This window comes from Mustela nivalis (assembly GCF_964662115.1).
Source record: "Mustela nivalis genome assembly, chromosome: 7".
Classification (NCBI taxonomy): domain Eukaryota; kingdom Metazoa; phylum Chordata; class Mammalia; order Carnivora; family Mustelidae; genus Mustela; species Mustela nivalis.
Genome location: NC_139026.1, coordinates 141444081 through 141460682, shown reverse-complemented (window position 1 = coordinate 141460682; position 16602 = coordinate 141444081). Strand labels below are relative to the sequence as shown.

General features: G+C 46.9%; 1 protein-coding gene across 8 annotated transcripts in view; it reads right to left on the bottom strand.

Moving 5' to 3' along the window:
* Positions 1–16602, bottom strand: part of SFMBT2 (Scm like with four mbt domains 2) — a 302416-nt gene that overhangs the window by 143961 nt on the left and 141853 nt on the right. For all 8 annotated transcript variants that reach the window (XM_082740949.1, XM_082740950.1, XM_082740951.1 and 5 more), the window contains 2 exons: positions 15055–15156; positions 10556–10703 (listed from right to left, as the gene is read on the bottom strand). In XM_082740949.1, the coding sequence (XP_082597075.1) occupies positions 10556–10703; positions 15055–15156 (250 nt within the window). The remainder of the gene's footprint in view (positions 1–10555; positions 10704–15054; positions 15157–16602) is intronic.

The window sequence follows — 16602 nt, the reverse complement described above, 5'->3', positions numbered from 1 at the left end:
ATTTATAGAAGAGTATGCAAAGAAAAAGACCCAAGGAAATGTAATGAAAGCTTAGTAATGGTAATTAACAACACAGTTATCTGGATGGTGGGACGCATGGATATTTTTTTCTTCTGTCTCTTTGTATTTTCCAAGTCTTGATAGTGATCATAAATTATTTCAATAAAAATTACTTACAAGTGTAGCACCTTTGCTCCATTATAAAAGATAAGGCACTAGTCAACCAACGAAGAGGTAATTCACATGTGACCTGAGCTACACCATGAGCACCTCCCAAGAGCCAACCTCCAGCTTCTCCTTTGCTAACAGAATCCTGATTTTATCCAGTTTCTACAGGAAATCAGGACTCTCCTCAGCACCATGAAGTGAATCATGACAACATCATATAATCATGGCAGTCTTCTTGACCTTTGCACCAGGTAGTGAATCACCACAACCACCCCCTACACAATCATGGTAGTCTCATGCCCTTTGCACCAGGAAGTGAACCACGACAACCATGAGACAATCATAGTAGGGTAGAGGTTAGGGTAAGGGTTTAAAAAAAGACATCCTTCTATAATAAAAGAGACAGAGTAAGAGCTGCTCTTCTATACTGAGTGAATATGAAAAAATTATACAATCTTCAAAAATAACATCAGCAAAAAAAAACACATCACCTTTGCCATCTATCCGACTGGCAAAATGGAGGACAATAATAAGAATCCACCACTGTAAAGACTGTTGGGAAACAGGTGCTTTTATGCATTTGCAGTTGGCATATCACTCAAAAAACCACCCCAGATGTCAACGGGGCAATGCGTCAAAACCTTTAAGAAGGTGTCTCCTCTCCACTCAAGCCACTTGCTCACACACACAGTTAATCATTTAAAAGCACTGATTCAGTGTACCTATTAAGGCACAGTTCTAGTACCGGGCATGCAGAAGCGAAATAAAAGACGCCAAAAACCCTTCCCCAGGCAAGCGTACATTTCAATGAGAGGAGACACATCAGGTACAAATATAAAAAGTCAGACAATCAGAGCGTTACAGAGAGAAGCAGAGAAGGGGCAGAGGGAGGGCTGTAAGTCTTGAAGAAAAGCTCAAAGGCCGAGGAACTGAGGAAGGAAGCCTTGTGGCCATCTGGGGGAAGGGCGGGCCGGGGGAGGGGCCAACAACTGTGAAATTCCAGGAGCGTGTCTGGAATGTTCTAGAAAGAGCAAGGGGGGGGGTGTGCTGCAGGGCTGGGCAGAGTGAGCTGTGAGAAAAAAGCAGTAATTCCACTCTGAAGCATCCTACAGAAATAATAGGATTGCTGTGCAAACATTTTATGCATCAAAGCAGATGAGCTCAATACACACAAACAATGGGGATGTGTTTAAATCATTTCTTTACCTGCAAATCATGGAACTTTCCAGTCAGGTAATGTAGGAGACATTTTGCCAAGTAAGTGGCAAATTGGTATGTATAAATAAGCAAGTCGATACACAAAGTTACATATTCTGGGAAACAGAAGTCTGAAAGCATATACACCAAAAGAGGTTTCTTCACGACAGGAAGTTCTCTCCTTTTTTCTCAAAATGTTAAAGAATGAATACATTATTAAATCTATAAATTTTTCTTTTAAAAAAGTAGTCTCTAAGCGATGTCTGGGTAGCTCAGTCAGTTAAGCATCTGCCTTTGACTCAGGTCATGATCCCAGGGAACTGGGGTCGAGTCCTGCATCGGGCTCTCTGCTCAGCGGGGGAGTCAGCCTTTCCCTCTGCCTGCTGCACCCCCTTGTGTGCTCGCTCGCTCACTCTCTGTCAAATAAATAAATAAAATCTTTAAAGAAAAATCTTTAACAACAACAACAAAAAAACCCAGAAGTCCTAAAAAGTAGTAACACTTGTTCAAACAAGGAAATGCATTTAATTCAATCACTTTTCCCTGAGTCTCCAGGTTGCCGGCCCCTGGTTCATTGAGGGTAAGAAGATGATGAAATAGGTCCAGCTGTCCCCTGGCTCCAGGAGCCACTGAGAAGGACATGCACACGGTGCGGGAACAGGGACTCCGGGATGGAGGCCGACCTGGAGACCTGGGACAGAAACCTGGGAAGACACACCACCGCACCGCTGAAGAACACAACCCCACAGCGAGAGGTCCACCCCAGAGCATGTTCACAGCACGCGGTGTAGACGCAGGAGGCATGTCCACACCACACGGGTGAGGAAGCAGGACCACAGACGTCAGGGCGCAGGCGCAGCCCCGGGAACCAGTCTGTTGACTCTTGAGCCGGGCTTCCCAACGACCCTTCAATACCACTCACCGTGAGTCTGCGCACAGGCTCACAGGCAAGAAGGCAAAGACACTCGCATCTGACTAAAGCCCTTCCTTTTACCCATGCTGTTTGCTAAAGAGCTACACCCCACGCCCCCCACCCACCCCCCGAAGTCTGCCGGCTCCCTCACTTCCCCAGCTGACGTTCAATCAAGTCCCCCCGGTGCAGATCTTTAAAACACACACATTCATTTCCAACTGAATTCTTCTGTGTTTACATTCATAGAATAAAGCAAAGGCAAAAGAACCATGGAAAATTTTTAAAAAGGGTGGAAATAAATAATCAAGTTAGTATAAACCTGAACTGTGCCAACTTCCTCATCTTTTAGAATAAAAACAAACGCTGAAATGCACTTAACATCAATAGGTGACACTATGACACCTGATACACTTCTTTGTCACAAAATATTAATCTGAATCATAACCATAATGCTAGGAGGTGTGGACGTGTCCCCAGGAGGCAGTCCACCATCATGAAAGTATCAGCCAACGGCAAAGCCATGGCAAGCATCCTGAAGAACGAGACTGAGGCATAAGTGCAAGGAGGGAGGCCGTTTCCAACCACTGGGAAATTTTCAGATATAAAACAATGACCCAAACAGTTTTACACCCCCAATTCTTTTCAATCAAAAGTGAATTTTTGTTCAAGAATCAATCAGGAAGCCAGAAATGAGAACAGACTTCCAAATCCAGTAACAGGATGGACGCTCTCGGAGGGGGATGGCATATAGTAATAATAAAAACAATTGCATAGCTCAAAAGAGAAGAAAATCTCCAGATTCCAAAAAAGCCACGAGGGCCACAAAGGCAGAGCTGACCCTTCCGGTGAACGCTGGGAGCTCACACGGGGTAGAAAACAGCCATGGGCTGGAGAGAACAGAGCCGCAGGGGCTGAGACGATCACAAAACGCCTGGTCCCCGTCCGATGCCTGGTCTGCGACAACAGGACAATAGAACCAGACAGACTCAGGAGAGAAGGGGCAGACACAGCTGCTTCCAGCCCAGGGCTCCGAGTAAGTGGAGAAGAAAGGAGTGCCATGCTCCACCAAGCCAGAGGCCCATGTGGGCATGCTGTACCATTTTACAATTTTGTACAGCACAAGCCGAGATATTAACATGACATTCATTCATTCATTCATTCATTCCTTGAATACCCAGGGACACCTCCATGTACCAGGCACTGTTTTAGGTGCTGGGGATACAGAAGTGAGTAAAACTGGTTTTTTTTTTTTTAAATTTTTATTTATTTATCAGAGAGAGAGAGGGGAAGAGAGCGAGCACAGGCAGAGAGGCAGGCAGAGGCAGAGGGAGAAGCAGGCTCCCCGCTGAGCAAAGAGCCCGATGTGGGACTCGATCCCAGCACGCCAGGATCATGACCTGAGCTGAAGGCAGCCGCCCTACCAACTGAGCCACCCAGGTGTCCCAAAACTGGTTTTTAAAATCCTTACTTTCTGGTGGGGGAGATAAAGATAATAATAAATAAATACTTCCAGGACTTGTAAAAATCCTACAACACTGGGTAGGCCCTAACACCACGCTAGATGGAAGGAAGTACTTTGCTCTAAGGATTCTGGAACTCCCACAGAAATCACCACCACCGCTGAAAACCAGTTCACAGTGGAAAATCACAAGCCACATAACGGAACAAATGAACATGAGCATCAAAAAGGGGTTTAAAACAAAATAACCGACTAGGGATAACGAGGGTCAACAGCAGTGAGCCCCCAAATCCCAGACTTCAATGTCCTACCATGCTTCACACACACGCACACGCATGTACACACACACGCACACACACACACACACACACACAAGCTGACAAAGCCTCAATCTCACAATGATATTTTGATGAACCTTCTAGAAAATTATGGAACAAACAGAAAGGTAATATGTATTTTATGTAATATGTAACGGTTGAACAGTTAGTTTACCTAATAGAATACTGACAATACATTTGAAAGCACAGCTAAAGCAGGTAATTCTGGGGGCACCTCGGTGGCTCAGTGGGTTAAGCAACTGCCTTCAGCTCAGGTCAAGATCTTAGGGTCCTGGGATCGAGTCCCACATCGGGCTCCCGCTCAGCAGCGACCCTGCTTCTCCCCCGGCTTGCCACTCCCCTTGCTCTCCCTCTGTCAAATAGATACATAAAATCTTCCAAAAAACGCAGATAATTCTGTAAATACGTACACATTCCCAAAATTGTCTCAAACAGAAGTGGTAACCATGACTAAACTTAACCACTCAAGGAAATAAATTCATAATCAACAGAACACAAACTAGAACACCAGCCAAATGGTTTTATAAGCTAGTTTTACAAAACCTTCGAGAGTCAGATTGTCCATATCCTACACACACTGCTCTGGGGGGACCTGCCTTACAAAGGCGGCTGGATAGGACATAAGCATGCAAAAACCAGTGGCCACAGTCATTACAAAAAAACAAATAAATTTAAAAAAAAAAAACAAAAACGTATTCACAACAGCAAGCAAAAGGACAATATACCTCGGAAAAATTCTAGCAGAAGACTGAAAGTTATAAAAAGATAATATAGTGAAATGTCAATTTTGTTTCAATTAGTTAAGTCCAACACACTGTCAATTAAAATCCAATGGGATTTTTTAATAGCGTCTTCCAAACTGATTCTTATAAAATCCAAATTGTAAAAATACCCTGCCAAAAGCAACCAAGATGATTTTGAAAAGGAAGAAAAAGTGGAGGGATTCACCTGATGGATATCGAGACATAAAGGAAAAAGTATTTATGCGAGATGGACAAACAGACCAGCAAAGCAGAGTAAGAACAGATAAAAGGTCCTCACCCCTTACGGGACTCCCTGTCTGCCAGTGGTGGCTTTACAGATCAGAGAGGAAATCACGGACTATTCAATTCATGACGCTGAGACAACAGGTGAATCTGAAAATCCAATTCAACTTCAGAGAAAGAATAAAATCGTTTTCTTTCCTCAGGCCATGCAAAGCTTCACTCCAAGCACATTAAAAAGAGCTAAATACAGAAAATGAAACCTCCAGATTTGTAAAGAAAACACAGAGGAACATCAGTAAAGAAAGATTCCCAAAGACATATAAACAAATCATAACGGAAGAGGCTGGTAGTATCGGACGACATTACAATTTCATATTTCAATATAACATAAAATACCATGAGAAGCGAAGCAACATGCCACAGGCTAGACTCTGACACGTGGTGAGTGTAAGGCAAAGAAAGCATTCATATTCAAATATAAATACTTCCATAATCAACAGAGGAAGAGCAAAAAGTATAATCAACAATGGAAATGAAATACAAATTGCCAACAGGCCAACGAGGAACTTCTCCACCGGGCCAGCAATTAGGGTCGTCAAAGCGAAACAAGGAGGCCCATTTCACAGCCGTCGGAAGGGCCATGTTCAAGCCCAACACACTCAGGATAGTGAGGAGGATGCGAAACGTGAGCCCCAGCAGCCATCCCACAGCTGGATGCGCCCCCAGAGAGACCGCTCCCACTCGGGCACATGTACGCAGAGGCGCTTCTGAATGTCATTCACAACACAGAAACCAGGAACAACCTGCAGAAGCCCTCACTGGCTTCAAGGATCACGGTCTGCTCACACAACAGGCAAAATGAATGAATCATCGATATGCACCAACGTGGAGAAATATCTATAGGACGCTACAGGGCGAGGGTCACATAGAAAGAGGCGTGGCGTCCTACTGTGTGCACGTGTTGAAAAGATCTGCTGTCAAGCAGCGAGAGCCTCCAAGTCATGCTGTGGGAGCACAACAGGTTTAGGAAGGTGGGTATGGTCATGGGCGGACAGGATGGGGGGCGCTGAAGTCATGGCGGACAGGAAGGGTGGGAAGGGTCGAGCACAGAACATAGGCAGGACTTCAATTCATTCAACGCTCAACACACACTGCCCAAGAGCCGCTGGGGATGAGCACAGAACCGGAGAAAAATCTCGGCTCTCCCGATCTTTCGCTGCAGCGGAGAGACACACACGGAACAGGACTAAGAAGTAAAATGTACATGACTTGCATCTGACATGCTAAGAAGTTCTGTGCAGCGAGGCCACACAGGGAAGGAGGTGACATATGTTGGGGGGGGGGATCTGTAATTGATACTCAACAAGAGAGCGAAGGAAGACCGCCCCGGGGAAGACGGCACCTCCACTGAGACTGAGGGAGGAGGAGGGAGATGGACGCATAAGGGGACCGAGTGTCACGTCCCGGGAAGGACAAGGCCTGCGGTGGAGGGCATCTTAGGAAATGAGGCAGACAGGGAACGAGGGGGAGCCGGAGGCTGGGACCGTGACCTGCGCTTGCCACTGAGTGAGGCGGCAGGCTCTGGACCAAAGGGACATCTTAAAACATGGGCATCTTAACGGGTACATCGTAACAGCACCAGTCAACCATCAGGCTCGAGGGTAGCCCTGGAGAGATCGGACTGTGGCCTGGACCAGGGTGATCGTGACGACACACAGTCAGATCCCCAAAATACCAACGGGATTCACCGACGAACAGACCCTGAGTGGGAACAACAGACAGTCAGAGGTGACCTTTACTCTATAACACCTCATTTAGTTTTTTAAAAATCCAAATCAGGAGCGCCTAGGTGGCTCAGTGGGTTAAAGCCTCTGCCTCCAGCTCAGGTCATGATCCCAGGGTCCTGGGATCAAGTCCCACATCGGGCTCTCTGCTCAGCACGGAGCCTGCTTTCCATCCTCTCTCTCTGCCTGCCTCTCTGCCTACTTGTGATCTTTGTCTGTCAAATGAATGAATAAAATCTTTAAAAAATAATAATAAATAAAAAAATAAAATAAAATAAAAACCCAAATCAAATGTGGCCAAACGCCAGCACCTGCTTTAGGAGTGTGGGTATTTGTTATTTTCTGTCCTCTCTGGTAGGTCTGAAAGATAGCAGATCACCAAGTGGGGAAAGTTCATCAGTCAGTGTCCAGGCCTTTTCTTTAGGAAAAGACCGTACCAATGAGGGGTCGCTACTCTGCGTCTCAGTAAGAATGGAAAACCCACCTTTACCTCTGAAGTCACGTTAACAATGGAAGCACCGATTACTAGCGGCCAAACAGCGGAGACAGGTGCTGGAATAAGCAGATTACTTCCAGCCCTTGCACACCCATTTCACACCCTTGCACACCCATTTGACAACAGACTTGCAACCAAAGGAAAGGCTTAATATTTCCTTCGAAATCCCCCTGGACGGGATGTTGGCCCCTCTCCTTCTACGCCTCATCCTTCACGTGACACGCCAACGAGGTTAAATCAAGTAGTTTAAAAACAGCAAGTCACGGCTGATAACCTATATACACTTTGGCTTAGCTGATTTATCTACTCGCTTGATTACTTTTTATAGTGCCTATAATACTGAATTGTCCTGCGCTGGTTTTAAGTGAATGGAGTAAAACTTCCAAGGTTCTGCCCTTTCCTTACCAGGAAAGCATTGGCTCTTCCAGAGACCTACTGAAACCTGCCTATAGGTTCTAGCTTACACACTCTCAGTCCTTAAAGTCGGGAGACAGATTATTTTTTTTTAATTAAGAAATAAAGTAAAAAATATGTAGGTATGGGTCTATGTTCTTTGCAAATCTTCCCAGACCACCAGGTATCTCGTGTTTGATAGCTGCTTCCCACTGGGGAGCGAGTAGGCTATCTTTTGGGGACCAGGCAGTACATGGTAACTGTAAGCAGTGTTTCCATTTCTAACAGAAATCCAAACGATGTTAATATGTTCATGGAAAACATACACACAAGAAAACAGTGAAACTCACTTCTCAACATGTATAATAAATCCTACATACCCTATGTATAAAGCTCAGAATAACTTTTATAAGAAGAGCATCTATGTCTGTATGTTAATAAAGCAAAGAATGGTTTGAAAACATTCTACAGAAGGATCCCCAGCCCTGCTGTTGACACGTAACCCACGTGACAAACTACCTCATGAGGAAACCATAAAATCACCACCACAGAAACCTCCAGTAGCACCTCTTCATTTTACTTTGCTTTAATTACAAAAACAAATATATTTTACTGACGTGCATAACATATATATAAATATCCAACAAATACATTTCCACAAAATGATAGGAGCTCAGTAATTAAAGCCAAGACTCTGCTATAACCACAGGCACTTGAAAAGATTATTCCCTAGAACTGTAATTCTCCAACTATATTTTTCCAAATATCATGGAATGCAATTATCCAATAGGCGCACCCATTTTCTAAGTAAGTATCCAAATTACACCAACATTATCTTTTCCAAAACACATTTCTAACATTTAAATTTCATAATAAACATATTTAAAATATCTATAGACATTTGGTAAACATTTTGGTAAACCAAAAATCTGGGAGACATTTAACCCCTGCCTAATGGGATAATCAAGCAGCCGAAATACATACACGAATATTTTCCCCTTTTGTTCACCCAACTCATTTTTGCTTTAAATTCTTAAATAGATCTTGTTACTACTTGGGAATTTAGAAAGTCCAACCACACAGCATTTTGGGTATCTAGAAGTCTTTCTTCAACGACAGGGACCCCTCCGCACCAACGCTCTGCTTCCATTAGCCAGCACAAGGTTAGAGAGGGTCCACGGGACTTTCAAACACAGCAAGTGACCTGTCGCTAGATTCTGCAGCAGAAAAAGACTTCCCTGATCTGTTCCCAGGAGATCGTCACACTGGAAATGCTGTAGGACCATCACAGAGGATTATAAAGATACCTAGACTCGTGTCACTGTTGGACTCTGCCGAGCACTCGCAGGGTCTCATTCGTGTCTCATGTGACAGTCTTGAAAACTGAAAGGCAATCTGGCCAGAGTCGCCCATGAGGACCAACACAGAGGCACATGCAAGGCCTCAGGAACTGGGGTCTTCATCACAGGGCCACACAGACTTGGGAGGCCGACCCCTCGCTACTTACCAGCGCTGTGATGTGGCCTCAGGTGGGTCCCGGAAGTTCTCTGTGACGGAGCCCTGTCCCGAGGCCAGGCTCATTTTGAGGACAAAATGAGTTAGGCATGTTCAACAGGGTAAACCATGGTCTCTAAAAGTTCACCACACTGTGACAAGCCCACGCTCTGTCACCGCAGCCCCCTAACAAGAAGGGTCAATGGTGGAGGTGGACACACCCAACAGGCATCCCCCAGTGGGGGTGAGCGTGGAGGACGGAGCGGGAGCGAAGCCCAGCGGAGCACAGGGCAGACCAGCGAGGCGGGAGCAGCAGGAGAGGCTGCATCTGGGACGAGGCATCTGGAACCTCCCCCAGGATATTAGCCCCCCAACATGGTGAACGATACCCGTAATCCAGTCCCTGGCCAGCTGAGAAGGACAGCGCGGAACCCCCATATTATTTGTGGGTCGCTACTGGAATCCCGCCGTAAGTTTATTCTTCCAGGGAATCGCCTCCCCTTTTCCCTGCGATTACTCTACCATTCCCTCTGTGTTCCTTCCTGCCCGCTGTCCTTCCATCTGGCTGCTCTCTTCCGTCACCTCGGTCAGGGACAGCACACCGCGTGCGAACCCCAGGCGCAGTTCTTACCAACAGCAATGTGGTACGTGGTCCCAGTTTGAAATTAACTGCATGCAACCCGGCTCCTGACTGGATTATTTTTATGCGTTAGGGCATCAAATTGTTGGCTATCAGAAGAGTGACCGAGTTCTGGGGAAATTTTAAATTACTGGAAATGAAAATGTTAAGAAATGCTTCTTCAGCATATGGTTGCATTTGTTTGTTTGGTTGGTTGGTTTGGTTTGGTTTTGGTTTTTGCATAGCGTGGAGTCCAACGCGGGGCTCGAACTTACGACTCCAAGATCAGGACCTGAGCTGAGATCAAGAGTCGGATGCTCAACCCACAGAGCCACCAGGTGTCCCTTGTTGCATTTTTAAACCCACTTCTAGACACATTTAAGCGCTGAGCCAACCCTGATCACCTTGTGATGCTGCGTCCTCTGTCATGCACACGAGCAGCCCCGCGCACGATAACCAACAGGGAACCGGGGTGGACAGAAGGGGACTTCTCGAGAAGCCCAAAGTCACGCACCTCACCGGGGAGGGAGCTGGGACTGACTCCTGCGTCAAGCCACCTGAGAGACATACTCTTCTCACAATGTCAAAATAGTTTGCAACCTCAACTTCTGGAGATTAACAAAGCCACGCTTCAGTGACAGTAGGATGCCCCCCTCCCGCGCCCACCGCGAACCACCCGAACACTGCGTATTTTCACAGAATACGAACCTTTGGGAGGCGTGAGATTGACTCCATTTTTAAGGCACCATTGTACTGGTAAAATCCCCAAAGAATCCGCATGGCACAGCATCGAGAGATTACTGGGCTCTGCCCTTAGGTCGTCAATAGTCACTTGAAAAAAATGATTGTTAAAAACCTGCAAGAAAACACAGACCACAGAGCCAAGGGTTAATTCTGTGGGATTTTCCTGAAAAGCTAGTATGAGATGCTGGCACCACTTCCAAAGGCCATAAATACATTTCATCAAAATGATTTCAGCACAAACCGGCCCCTCAGTGTGTGTTATGAAATTGGTCCAGGTACGAACTGGTTGATAGGTGATCACCACGGCCATTTTAACGGCAAGAGAAGCGAATGAGTAGTACTCACATAAAACAGAGAAGGAAACAACACGGGAGGTCAACTGACGTCCAGGGCTGTGAGAAAACCAAACTTACACAGGGATACCAGGCCAAGCTTACGGCAACACCAAGACAGGCCCTGAAAGGTCAGTGGTTTCTTCTTGTCCACACCTGGGACCCACGCGCTCACACCAGATCACTCGAGAAGCTCCACTGTCGGACTTGGGGACTTCTGGCTTCACCCTGCCTCCCAGCCCTGTGAACACCACAGGCTCCAGCCCAAGGTCACCCCGTGCACCCCCGCAGGCACATCCCTGCCTGACACTCCCCCAGCCTCAACACCCACTGCGCCAAAGCTCTTCCAAAACAGCAGTGTCTTTTGTCAAGGTGCCCCTGAAAGTCAATGCTGCTGGAACGTTTTCCTGACCACTCCGGTCCGAGTACAGGCCCCCAGAGCTTCATCCTGCATGTGCCCTCTGTCCCGGAGATCCTCATTCCTGCCTGGGGACTGATCCCAAATCGGTCTCCCCCCACGGATCCTCTGAGGGCAGTCTCCTCTCTTCAGTGAGGGAGCAGGAGCAAGACGTACCGATGGCAAGGGCAGAACGCAAAACCGAGATGGGCCCGGCACTTTTGTCAAGCACGATGGGGTTGAAGGATCTAGTATGTGAACCAGGCCAGGAAGAAAGACATCACTTTACGAGCTTGACAGACACAACCCAGTCTTTCTTACAAAATCCTAACACTTACTAAAAAGCTAGGATTACCTGGCTCCTTCACTGACAAAATATCTTCCAGAAGCAGTCTGATTAAAAGCAAAGCGGCAGAGCGCACTCCCTTCTGTTCTTCTCGATGTTAATTCTGGTAAATGACTACTGTTGTGCTGCCCGAGGTCCGCCTTTGACAGTGGACTTGACAGAGCAAAGGACCCAACCTCACCTTCCCAGAGAGATCTTCCCTGCGGCCTGATTTAGAATCACATCCCACACGCTGGCCTGCCACCCTCCGCTAGTCCCTCCCCTGCTGCGTCTCTCTCCTTAGCACTGAATATGTCACCTTCTATATAGATTTACTGATTTTCTTTGTCTCTGCCCCCCCCATTAAAATAAAAGCTCTGTAAACGCAAGGACTTTTGTCATTCCCAGTGTCCAGAGTAGTGCCTACAAAACCCAGTGGAGTGGGATGTGCATGTGCACGCACATGCACACACACACACACAGGCGGATAATTGAAGCGTGGGATTCTGCTGGCTGAATCTCTTAGCACCACTGGACCCCATAAGGACGCACACTAAGGAATCTCCAAAACCTAGTAAAATGCATATTCATGTGTGCGCACTTCAGAATAAAAGCTCTATTAGTTTCTTCAAATCCATCAGGGTCATGGCGCACATGGTCCAAAAACATCGATCTGGTCCAGAACCTGCAGGTCTCAGAAAAAGACCCTACAGTTAACCAACCGGCCCAGGACTGTGCGGCTCAGAGCTAGGGACAGAAAGGGACAGAATCAAGACTGTTGATCTAAACAATGACAGATTTCACACACACAAATAAATATGTCATCGTCACCATCATCAGTCAGTATCACACTGTTTTGGATCACCGGAAACTTAATCTATAATCGCACTGTACGGTGGGACATTTCATCCCGGACCGGCTGCGGTCAACTGCTTTCTTGACTACTGGCTTCAAGGTTATTTATTTCTTCCCAGGTGTGTCATGAAGAAAAGCCTTGAGGAAAATGAAAATGAGGTTTTCATTATGATGAGTAGTAACAGCGCAGCGTTAGAGGCTCAGACATCATACTCTAAAACCTTTTCCAATGTTAGGAGGAATTGGTTTAATTATAAATAGTGACCATATCAGGAATATCCTGATATTTACTCTCTGTAGGGAGCCCTGAACATGGGGACGTGCCCATATGTGCTAAGGGACCAGAGTGCACATTTCAATCCATGTGTCAATAACACAGGGCTGAGAGGAGAAGAGAAAGGGATGCTTGCCGGACAGAAAGACGGAGTGCGTGATCTTTGGTAAAAAGGCTACGAAAAACTAAAATGAAAAAGAAAATGTGCCTTAAAAAAAAAACCAAGAGGGGCACCTGGGTAGCTCAGTGGGTTAAAGCCTCTGCCTTTAGCTCAGGTCATGATCCCGGAGTCCTGGGATCGAGCCCCGCATCGGGCTCTCTGCTCGGCGGGGGAGCCTGCTTCCTCCTCTCTCTCTCTCTGCCTGCCTCTCTGCCTACTTGTGATCTCTGTCTGTCAAATAAATAAATAAAATCGTAAAAAAAAAATCAAGAGAGGGGCGCCTGGGTGGCTCAGTGGGTTAAAGCCTCTGCTTTCGGCTCAGGTCATGATCCCAGGGTCCTGGGATCGAGCCCCACATCGGGCTCTCTGCTCAGCAGGGAGCCTGCTTCCTCCTCTCTCTCTGTCTGCCTCTCTGCCTACTTGTGATCTCTGTCTGTCAAATAAATAAATCTTAAAAAAAAAAAATCAAGAGAAAATAGCCTCGCTGGCCCCATCCTCAATAAGACCTATTTAGAGAAAAAATTATTTATCGGGAAACCAAACTACTGTTAGTGGAACTCTATCCAACAAGATGAGGATCTCTGGGCTGCACCCAACCGTAAGGAGTGCGCCACATTCTAACACGATCGCTTACAACTATTTACAGGCATGAAAGTGTGAGTTCACTGCTGACAGCACTTAGCACATCTGTTGCTCTGTTTCCTTCACTGTAGAAACACCAGGTAAATTGGACACCGTGGTCTCTTAGAATGAGGACTGGGTAATACCCTTCCAGGTAAACTGGCAGCTGACTTCAGTGTATCGGCCACAGCCGGAACAAAGGGAAAGCCTGGCCAGGCTTTAGCAAATACCACGCAACAGTTCTGGGGAAATGTGCACCTACCAGAATACACACTCAAGAACCCCAAAGGTCAATTTAAATAAAAAGGCTTTGAATACATGGTGTAGGACTGTGAGGACATAAATTGCAACCCCAAAACCGTCCTGCAAAATCTTAGTGAGTAATTTTCTCGGGCACGCAGTTATTCTTTAAATAGGTAACTGTACGAGTTACATCAAAGTAATTTATGTTCTAAAGAAAAAAAGATTTGGAAAAAAGGAAAAAGGCATTTCATGATTCTAACCATTTCCCATACTCTGAAATACATGATCACCACTGTGTTTCTCAATTACCAATCATGAATTTAAAAAAGAGCATACAAATGACTCCCAGGCCCTCATCACTGTATTAACAAATCCAGTCTTCCTTGGTAAAAGAAATTAAAATGGAATTGACTTCTGGACCGTTAATTAAGTTCTCTTGCAAAAGGCCATTAACTAAAACACACACTGGGTAAGAACGCTGGGTTTCTCAGTTTCCCCGCCACCTGTTAGAGGACACTTAAGGTGGAACCGATACTGTAGGTGTGACTTCCCCAGGTGACTTCCGTGAGATTACCTGCATGGCCAAGGGAAATGAAAATCAAAAAGACCATCAGACCGTCATAAAAATGACTTCACGTTAAAGGTAATCCCATTTCAAATTTGTGAAACGCAGAGGCGGGCTCTCCTTTTAGTGAAGGAAAGTCCACGGCAGAAAGGAAGCCTGATGTGGGGACACACACTGGAGACGGGACATGGGTCGGCATTTCCCAGATGCAGCTCGAACACACCGAGGCCGGTCAGCGGAAGAGGACCAAGTTACTACGGCAGGGATGACCACGTGTGACTGCCCGGCAGTTTGTGTTAACGAGAATGGGAACAAGTGGACACGTGGATGTGACCCTGGCCAACCACAGAAGGCGGCACACACTCGTGGTAGAGTTCACTGCTGTAAACTCAGCCGCGCACCTGCCCCTCCTTCCAAGTCACTCAGGACACGTACATCAACAGTCCAATCCGTACTAACCCAATCCCTGCTGCAACAGGAGGCACATGACAACATCTGTGTGACAATGGGGGTGGTTAGGACAGCGTGGCCTGGGGAGAATGCGCTCCGGCTGGTGTGCCGTGTCGTTCAGCCCCGATGTGCTGTTCCCTGCGCCGCGCCGCAGTCCACCCCTATGCCGGCACATTCCGTCTGGCCCACGGTGAGCAGATCGGCAGGAGACAGCGGTGAGGAGCAAGGGAGGGGAGCTCACCTTGGTCACTGACGCAGGACAGATATGAAAGGGCTCGCTCAAATTCACTGTTTCCAGCTTCATCCCGACTGTGAAGAAATGGCTTCGCAGATCGGCATGATCCTGCGGGGGGAAAGGACAGAGATGCTGAAAGCGGACAGTATTGTAAATTAACTCGGGCGCTGTGTGGGCGCTTTCCTTAGACATTTTATTGGGGAACTGAAGTCGGATTGAAATAATTAACCCTCCCCGTTATAAATTTCTCGTTATTGCAAGATAATGCGAATTTAATTATTTTCTGCGGGCTCCACTGCTTCTCCGGGGGAAGAAAACACGGTTTTGCGGCCATGCTTAAATTCACGCTATGCAAGAAAAATCCACGAGGCCCTGCTTTGGTCTTCTTAGGTGCTCTACGTGAACCACAGCAGAGTAATGGAGGCAAGCAGTGATCTGAAACACACAGCAGGTGCACCCTCAGGAAACGTGGCCTCTTGCTCCTGGAGCTACGTCGCAGGGCTTTAGAGAGACCCTGTGGCTGACACAGCTCGTCCCTGTCTCCTGTGCCCAAGAACGTACAGCTTATCAGTTACCAGCAGTAAGTGGCCAGTCTTAGGAATGCGTGCACAGAACGGTCCAACCCAGCCATGCACACCATCAGAACCCGACTCCCGCTGAATAAAGATGCACAAAGCCCCACTTTAATAGGCATCCGGCAGATTCATAACCGACTCACAGCAGCCCTGTGTGTGCCCGACAGAGCCTTCCTGCCGACTCAAGGAAACAAATTTCAGTATTCATGTTCCCTATCTGACCGCAGGGGAGGCTGGCCGAACTCTGGATAACAGGATTCATTTTGCGGAGATGGAGGTCATCGTGGAACTCACAGCCTGGATAAATGCTAGTGAATAAAATCAACGTACTTGCAGCCCGTCGCTGAGGGCGTTAACAGCTGCAAATAAATCCTGCTGTTTCTAAACACATCGGTTGGCTGGGAAGTATGCAAGGACCGAGGGATCTACTACTACTTTCTTTCATCTGCAAATCTAAAGTGGATTTTTAAATAATTCAATGATGTCATTCTACACGCGTGACTCTGAGGATCGTCACACGGAGTCCTGTGGGGCTGGGACGGCTCCCCTAGCCAGAGCCAGTCGGGGCACAGAAGACCTGCTTACGAAACTCCCCATCCCTTCACTGTGTCACTGGCTTCAGACACCCACAGAACCACAAGGACCCTTCTCATGTCGCCACAGTCGTCCACCAAGGGATCAGCAACCCAGTGGGTGCACAATAAATCCTGGGTCTGACTGAAGTGAAGGGTGCCGCCAAGTGCGGGGGCGGGGTGAGGTGGGTGACAGCCAAGAACGGATGTGTTCGGTGCGCCACGGCCTATGACAAAAAACTCACGGAGGGAGCTAGCCCATTCTCAATCTTTACGGATCCCTTAAGAACGTAACAGCTAACCCTTGACAAAAGTCATAAGCACAGGACGCAAAACACAAGGAAATATTCTTAAAGGCAAGAGATGATTTTATTGTCTTATACTTAATACAATGGGTTTTTTAAGAT